At 35.0% G+C, this 9,313-nt stretch overlaps 1 protein-coding gene across 1 annotated transcript in view; it reads left to right on the top strand.

The window, feature by feature from the left end:
* The window catches only part of Vwa8 (von Willebrand factor A domain containing 8), a 441,297-nt gene that overhangs the window by 125,278 nt on the left and 306,706 nt on the right, over positions 1–9,313 (top strand). The window contains exons 16-17 of the mRNA XM_023700137.1: positions 1,347–1,424; positions 7,865–7,980. Of these exons, the coding sequence (XP_023555905.1) occupies positions 1,347–1,424; positions 7,865–7,980 (194 nt within the window). The remainder of the gene's footprint in view (positions 1–1,346; positions 1,425–7,864; positions 7,981–9,313) is intronic.

Here is a 9,313-nt window from a genome sequence, read left to right as displayed (position 1 = left end):
ATGAGTCACAGCCATTGCTTGACCAATTTGCTCTCTGTGAAAGCCTGAGAGAATGTTTTCTCTCCATGTGACTCTCCTTAGGCACACTCTACATCATCAGTCACTTTCCTCTTTGGTCCCATAATCTCCTTGTCAGAAAATTCAGGACACAACTGAGTTACATGATGTTAAAGTATAGGTTCTCCTATGTCCTGTGTCTTCACTGACCTTGAAAGGCTAGGGCCAAAATGTTGGCTGACCTTGTAGCCCTTCTTTTTCTCTAATTTTTAGTCTGCAAACGTAGGCTGTTAACCCTCCAGAAGAGAAGCTTATTATTACCCTACACAATATGCAATTGGTTTTAACCTGACTGTTGTGAGTATCAAACATCTTAGGCATAACATGGAACAGGTATTTTCCATCAAGCATTGATATATTAAACTTTAAGTCCCTACAGAATATGAAGAATAAAATTAAAAAATAAAAAAAATTTAAAAATATGAATAAACAATTACATATTTTTACACAGAAATTTAGAAATCTAGCCATATACAGCATTGTAGCAGGACAGTCCCGTGACTTTTTTTTTCTTGTCTCTATGACCCTTCCTGAAACTACCAAAAAAAAAAAAAAAAAATTCACTTACTTAAATGACCAAAGATACCCAGAGCAGTATATCTTTGAAATGATCACATTGTGCCAGTCCTTGTTTTAACATCTTTTTCTGATCTTTTTAAATTAAAATTTTAAATTTGTATTGCTTAAATAAAGGTGCTTGTGGTTTAATTAAATCAAACATGTAATTATATTAAGGCTTACTATAATTAAAAGCAATCAACTTGTGCTATTTTGGAAACTGCTGTTCAGAGTTTATTGGTAAGTCGATCATGGTCCTTAAGTACATGCTTTAAAAGTCCTTGAGAAAAGAGGACATTGTGAGTATCCGCTCTTTATGCAGGAGTACTTTATATCACTTAGTAGGCATATATGTATGTTAGTCATTACTGAAAAAAGGCATTTGGCTTCATTAACAAAATGCTCTAAATCAGAGCTTTAAAAAAAATCCCACTGAACCTAACAAAATAAGAAATTAAAAAATTAATTATGAAATTAACATAATTATATTACTATATATAGTAGATTTATTGAGTTAGAGGCTTCTTTCAGTTTTATTCTGGAAGGTAAAGTGTTTCCCGAGAAGTTGAATAAGAAATTTTGTGAGTGAAATATATAACCTGTAATCAGTAATACATTTTTCTAAAAATGTAATTCTAATATTATTTACTAAGTAACAGTTTCTGATTGATTGATTGATAAGATATCTTAAATTTATTCTTTTGTTTTTCCTCTATTCTCTCACAAAATAGGTCCCAAATACACCTCAGGAAGCTTTGCAGAAATTGTTATCATTTACTCACAAACTCAGAGAAACCCAGGATCCAACGGTAAGCCTGGGCTTTTCGCCTAGGATTTTTCTGGTGTTGACATATTACTGCTTTTGCAAATCTATGTTTTTAAAGCTGGGATTGTTATCTTTTTGCTACACTTTGTTCTATGTAGATTTTAAATCTCATTTCAGTGATTTTAACATATCTTCCAGCTCCTCATGGCTAATGCCATAGAAAATAGCTGTTCACTTGGGGGAATTCTCCTGGCACCTGGTTCTGCTCCATTCCCTGCATCTCCTTCACTAGGCAGTGTCATCTGTTTTCACAGTTTAATGTCCCATCTCGGAGTTAATGCCGTAATACTGCGTCTTAACTTTCCACATCTAATTTGTCTTTTCTGAGTGTTTGCATTTCCATCCCACAATGGCATGTTGGAAAGTTAGAGGACTGTGACTAATTCCATGAGTACTCTAACCTGTAAGATGGGAGCACTGCCATGTTTCTCTTAAGAAAGTTGTAATGATTAAACTGAAAAGTGTATGTAAAGAATCTTCTCCTTGGTAGCTGATTAATAAATGCCAGTTTCTCTCTTCAACTGTATACTTTAAATTTGACACATCATATCTAACTAAACTACCTTTCTCTTTTATGTCTTCTTTGTATTTCTGATTTAATTTCCTGACTTTGTTAATTATCTATTAAGTAACCTGAATTAAAATCTTGCCATCATTGTTGATTCCTTGATTTTCTCTTGTCTTCACTTAATCTAAAAGCAAATCTTATTGTGAGTGAATTTAGCATACTGATGTGGCACCTGTTCTCTTACCTGTTGTCAATAATTATATTCCTATCTGATTTCCAGTCTTCTTCTGTGATATTACTTCATCTTCATTGCCATCTTCACTGGTAATTCATATATCCCATAGCCCTCTGTTAGTTTCCTGTGGCTGTACTAACATTACCATACTTAAGAGAATAGCATTTGTGTTTACACAAAAAATGTTTCAGATCATTATCACTGTGAGAAAAACAAAATGTCAGCAGAGTTGCACATCCTGGAAGGTTCCAGGGAGAGATTCCTTCCTTACTTCTTTTGGTTTTTGGTGGATGCCAGCATTTCTTGACTTTTGGCCTCATCAGGCTAGTACTACCTCCATCTTTCCATCACCCTGTCTTTGTATCTATATCAAATCCCCCTCTGCCTCTCACATGCTATGATACATAGGATTTACCCAAACCAGGGATAATAGTCTTACCTTAAAGTTGTTTACTTAATCTCATTTTTAAAGATAACTCTGCCATAGAAAGTGACATTCACAGATTCTAGAAATTATGATGTAGATGTCTGTGGCATGGAAGGAGTCGAGGAGGCCTGGACTACTTTTATCTGGTACAGGTCTTCTTTAATTACCTCAGACCTCATCTGTAAATTCTTTCCCTCTTTCTCATTCTTTTCAGTTATTTTACTCTTTGCTGAACAAACTAGTGTCTGCCTCAAGGCCATTGCCCCCATGGAGGTTGTTATCATAGGTCATATCCCTGGATTACTATCTTTTTTTCCCTTGTCCTTTTTGATTTGCTCAGGTGACACCTTCTTTTGGCAGGGCTTTCCTGGGTATTCCATCTGATAGTCAGATTTCCTACTGGTTTTATTCTTATCTTTTGGACAGCCTTGACCTTCTTCTTAGGGCTTATGACTTGTGGAATACTGGTCATGTCTCATTGTTTTTGTTGTCTACTTACCTTCACATGAGGTTTAGATCTATGATGGTAGTGTGTTTGCTTGTTTAAGGAATTCTCAGAATCTGGAACTTGGATGGAAACATGGTAGGTATTCAACAGATAGCTGTTAAATAAATGACTGAGTTTTCCATATTGTCCTTGGAGTGATCCTTTGCAATCTATATCCTAGCTTCCTCCCCTTCTTTAAAACTCTTAATGGAGTCCTGTCTTTGTACATTGAACAGCCTGCTAACTACCTGCCAACCTCTTTCTGACTCTAAGCTGCCTTTCCAGCCTCATTTCCTGCAACCCCTCTTGACCTACCCTCAGCTTCACCTGCACTTAGCTTTCTTCTGTTTATTATCTACCCTAATGTTTCTGCTTTGGGTAATACCTAATGCATGCTTTGTCTCCATCTACTTGTCTCTCAGATTTCCTGTTCTTTTAGGGTGGTTAGCTGAATGTTTCAGCTTCTTTAGGCCGAAGTAATCTTTACGTCTACTCTGCTTTTGTGATACTTATATACTTCTGATACTCACCTACTGAAGTGTGTTAGCTTATGTCCCTAGTTAGTATTTGAACTCCATGTCTCTGTCTTCATCATTCTTTTATTCCTATTTCTCTGGCACATAATAGATACATTTTTGCTAAATGAATGGATAAAGTACTAATTTAGTATCAGCTCAACCCTAGTTTTCCCTCCTGAGAAAATTAGATTTTTATAAAAGAAATAATTCTTTAAGAGTACCAAGGGGCCGGGGAAATGGCTCAGTGGAATAAGCGCTTTCCTGGCAAGCACAAGGGCCTGAGTTCAAACCCTGGTTCTGAAAAAAAGAAAAAAAAGGGACTAAAAATTTTTTATAATTTCTGATGAGCTCTTTTATGTTTATGCTGAAGTTCTAATAGTTATGGTAATATCAAAAAAAATCTTTGAGGTATGTTAAAGGTATATAACCATAGTAACTGGGGGAATGAGTTTCATGTCACCACCTTCTGCCCTGCAAGATAAAACTCTAATTAGAAACCTGATACTATGAATGTTCAATACATTAGAAATTTTAAAATTAAACTCAGTTTTTAATTGATACTATGAGAAAAATTACCAAATCCTTTATTCATTGTACAATTGGCTCTATATAAAGTTTAGGTCCTTTATTTCTTAACCTTGCATATTGCATATTATTGCAAAACATTTTGGTGTTAACAATGGAAAGAACTGCTGTTCAGAATTATAAGAAATCTGCACTGATCACTGGGGTGAATATGAAGCCCGAGTTGAGTGTCATGCTTAGAATGAGATTACAGTGTTGTGCTTTGGAAAGTTACCTTGGGGTTTAATTATATTCCTGTTGTAGGACTGTTCTGCTTGGAGTAACTTTAAAATATTTTTCATCTTTAAAATAAGAATTTTTCAAGGTCCTAGATATGAAGAATGGGGACTTCTGAGTCATCTCTAACCTCTGAAACATTCAGTCACACTGGTACTACTTTATCCTTTCTTCCTTCTTATGTAGTCAGTTAGCAAATCCTTTGAGACATTTATTGCATTATTTCTCTCCACTCTTACTACTATAATCTTACTGTAGGACTTTATCTTTTTATAGGCAGATAAATGAAGAGGCCCTGTGTTTCCTGTCTCAGTTAACTCTTTTTTTCAGTTACTTTATCTTTTTGAGACAAAGTCTTACTGTGTACTTCAGTTTGGTCTCAAACTCACTGACTTCCTACCTCAGCCTCCAGAGTGCCAGGATTTACAGGCGTGCACTACCATGATGGCTCCACTCCTTAAAATACTGTTGTTCATTTATACCTGTAGGAAACTTTGGCCTAAACAATGTATTTTGTGTGTGTGTGTTTGCTATTTTGTAAATTTTTAAAAAGATGACTTGAGTTTCTTGAACTCAAAGAGAGAGATGACTTAATCCTTATGAGTTTTATGTGTTTAATATTTAATACCAGTAGCATTAATTTATACTTTTGTAGCAACAGAATTTTTTTTTATAAACAGCCAGTGCTTGGCTCAAGTCTTCATGAAGGTTTAAGCAGGGCCATCTTTGGACCTGTGTACCATCTACTCTATTTAAAAAGTTATCTAGTGTCACACTGTGTTAACAGAAGGTGTTGGCAGTCTCCTTGATCATTGGAGCGCATCCAACAGTTTATAAGGAGTCACACTGCATGGGGGTTGAACTGACAGTTCTTATGAAGTGTAAACCCTCGAGACCAAACTGGAGGGTTTATTTAGGGTTTTGTGTGTATCCTTTGGGTCTTTGCCTCATTTCATTTTGATACTGTTTCTCCCTTTATAACCAAATTAGTTTCATGATATTTAAAACTTGTACTAATGTCAGATGGAGGAAAGAATTGGGAAAACATTTATTTTTAAAAAGTAATAAAATTTATTTATTTTTTAGAACTAGTTATTTTTATTAAATGTATTAACACACATTTCAAAAGGCTCTCATTATTGTTGCCTCTAAAGCACGTACTTGTTCACATGAAAATATCAACCCAACATATCTAATTTTACTCTTCACAGGCACCTCCCGTCACCAATTAAAAAATAGGAGGGAGAAGGAGGGAAGCAGTAATTTACAGTGGCTTAAAGCGGCAATAGCTGAAGCTTAACTGCATGAACAGGTTATTTCAGGATAGTAAATACTCTGCAATTAGAAAGTTTAGCATATTCACATTATCTAGATAGGTTTGTTCTACCATGTTTTATTACAAAGCATGTTCGTGGTACTGAAAAGGGTAAAAATCCTACTCTCTGCTCACCTTCCTTAAATCAAACCAAATTGTATTTACCTCAACACTTGGGAAGAGAGAGATAAGTGGGGAGGGCTCTCATCTAAGTTGGCTGAACAATGAACTCTTACACAAAGTAATAAAATTTAAAACTGAAAAAGATTTGAAACTGCTGCCGATTTAAGTTTGAAATTAGGCCAATAATAATATAATTTTAAAATCATGTGACTACTTTGCACATAGTCAAATTTTATTGCCTTAAGGAAGTCAAATGCCAAAAGTCACACAGGTCTTTGTTATTTCAGAGCAAACCTTCCATCAAGGCCATCTGGTAATGTTGGGTTGATTGCCTCACATTCTACATGCACTTGTGTTCTCTTTGCTTTCATGCCTTTGTTCATAGCATCTTTCCTGCCCACTTGAACATTTTAAGCCACTGTAGCAGTTGTCAACCGTTGCATTTATTTTAACATTAAATTATATGCTATTTTAAGTTGTAATTCATGGTTTCTTACATTTAAATATTGTCTCTATGTCTAGAATACTAACTTATTGCAAATAAGCATGAACCAGATACTTGCTTATAAGAGAATTCTCTGAAACTGAAAATGTTTTTAACAGAAGAGAAGAATGTGCTATAGATATGTTCCCCAGCCATTCCCCAAAGGATTGTTTAACTCATGAGGAAGCTGAAGTTTAATAATATTAATAGCAGACCAACATCTCATGGAGCTGGAGAAGGAAAACACGATTCATTTTTCATCTTTACAATGTACAGAGATGACCTTAAGTGAAACTTTGAAATAAGCAAATGTACAATGTATCTTTGATCTTCCCATCCACTCCAAGTCCTTTGTTAATGTCAATAGTTTCCTTCTCCAGCCCCATAATTGCTGAGGATCACTTTGCTGCCTCTATTACCCTCTGTGACATTTTACCCTGGCCTGAACAACAGTATCCCCCTAACGGTCCAGTCACTTCAAAAGTGCTTTCCACTGTCTTTTAGTAAAAACTACCATTTCCTAATGCTGTTGACTTGAGTTTAGAATTAGACCAATAACAATCTGATTCATTAAAATTATGCTAATATCTCATCACTTTGCTGGGTCTGATTTTTTTTTTCTGTGAAGAAATTACTTTAATAATCTCCATCATATGTTAAGCCATGTATATTTTTCTGACTTGTGCTAAGTACATACAAATCAGTTTCTTATTTAATCTTCACCTTAAAGGTGAGGGCATTATTGCCATTTCAAAGATGAGGAAAATAAGGCTTGGAGAGGTTAAGAAATCTCTCAAGACAACTGAATTAGTAAGTAAAAACCAGACTTGTCCAACTTTAAAGCCTATCAACACTACCATTACATTATCCTGCCTGACAGACTTTCAATTTCAAGTCAGCAAATGTTTATCAAGAATGTACCATGTTATGAGTGCTATATTAGCATGTCTTTTAGTGGGATTTGGGGAAGTATAATACACAAAATGAAATTTTTCTGACAGTGCAGGGAAAGGATTCCAAACACAAGCTGCCACTCAAGTGACAAACTGGTTGATGTCTCAATTAACGGCTTAAATTGTCCTCAACTCCTTTCTCTATTTCAGAAACCACAGATTTGCTTACAATTCTTGTTAAGAATGTCTTAACAACTTGGTTTTGTAGAAGCAGGGGGAGAAAAAAGAACAGTCAGTCATACGTAAGAATTATTTGTTAAGACAGATGTGACATGTGTCATGTAACATCTTTCCCTATCCAACCTCTCCGGCCTCAACATGTATATATGGCACATAGTACAATTAAAATACTTCAGTTGAGTTCAGTTGATAAATACTCTTGATAAGTGTTTTTTAGAAAATCATCTTCAAGGATAATTTAACCATAAAATGTTTTATTTTTATTTATACTTAGTAGCACATATTTATTTTAAGCTTGGCCTTGTCCTTCAGGAATAATGAATTCTGCCATGGTAGCAGAATATAGAAAGTTGAAACGAGACTCTTAATAGATTCTTTTTGTCTTTTGATAGGCACAATCCCTGGCAGCCTCACTTTCTACTCGACAGCTATTACGGATTTCTCGTCGGCTGTCACAGTATCCTAATGAAAATCTCCATGGTGCTGTTACTAAGGCATGTCTTTCCAGGTGAAGACAATTTCCTTTCTTCCTCAACTGCACTTTCTGTGTCTTTGATAAAACAGTAACATAAAGTTAATTGGTATTCATAAGTCATCAGAAATTTGTCTGAATATTTAACTATTTAAGCCTTGCTCTGTTATTAGAACTTACCTACTATAGTATATTATCTTATTTAGGTTAAAAAAATTAATTTTAAGGCTAGAGGTGTAGCTCAGTGGTATAATGCAGTCTTAGCATGTGGAAGGCTCTGGGTTCAATCTTCAGCAGTAAAAATAAAATAAAATGAAGTAATCATAATAAAAAAATTTAAGAAACACTTTATGGATTAAAAAAAACTTTTATTAATTTGCTCATGTTACACAGGAGGGGTTAGAACTCAAATTTCCTGTGTTTTCAGAGCTAGAGTGCTTAAGCATTATATTTAATACCTCTCAAATTCATGTTAGAAGTTTCCATGCTTACTTGTTTAAATTTAACAAAACTAGCATCTTTTCCTTATACACTGATAATTTCACCATCAGTTGAAAAGTGACCATAAAACATTGGCTGACAGAATTTTCTTGCATACTCATATTTGTATGAAACTTCTAAAGAACAGTCCCTAGGTTGCCCAGACAGCTCAGTGGACTGAAGCGCCTGCTTAGGCAGGGTGCAGAGGTCTGGTTCAATTCTGGCGTGCTGTGTGGGTCCTGCCCCCTGGGCGCTCCTGTAATCCCAGTGCTTGGGAGGCTGAAGACAGGAGGATCTCTATGAGTCTGATTTACATAGTGAGACCCTGTAGATCTGCAGACCCTGTACCAAATACATTAAAAGAAAGAAAGAAAGAAAGAAAGAAAGAAAGAAAGAAAGAAAGAAAGAAAGAAAGAACAGTCCCCAATGAATTTTCTTTTAGACTTTCTTCGTGTAATCAAGTATTTTCATATTTTAAATTATTTTCTTGGGATCCTTTGCTATGGTAGTTGTATTGATTGTCTCTTTATTCCTTGATAAGGTGAATTAAAAGACTATATTTTTGTTTTAGCACAATCTGTAACTGAACTCTGTAACTTCAGAGGAGTAGACAATTTTTCTTGTACTTGAATTAGACTGCTGTATTGTGACTTGAATTTGTTTTCCCTGTGGCAGCTTCTGCTGACCTGAGAATCCTCTTCAGTATCTTTAAAATGATTCTTCGAATAGCTAGTAGTTATGAAAAACAACAAAACTGATTTCCTGATTTTTACTTTAGATAGAAGAATGTTAGACTTGCAACTGAAAATTTAAAAAAGAAAAGGCTTCAACTGCTTCTTTTTTAAAGTTACAAATTGAAGAAATTACAGAGGGAGAGGGAGAGGGAGAG

The sequence above is a fragment of the Octodon degus genome, unplaced genomic scaffold (assembly GCF_000260255.1).
Source record: "Octodon degus isolate 3935 unplaced genomic scaffold, OctDeg1.0 scaffold00122, whole genome shotgun sequence".
Lineage (NCBI taxonomy): Eukaryota > Metazoa > Chordata > Mammalia > Rodentia > Octodontidae > Octodon > Octodon degus.
The sequence above is the reverse complement of the archived record's forward strand: the minus strand, read 5'-3'. Positions and strand labels throughout refer to the sequence as shown.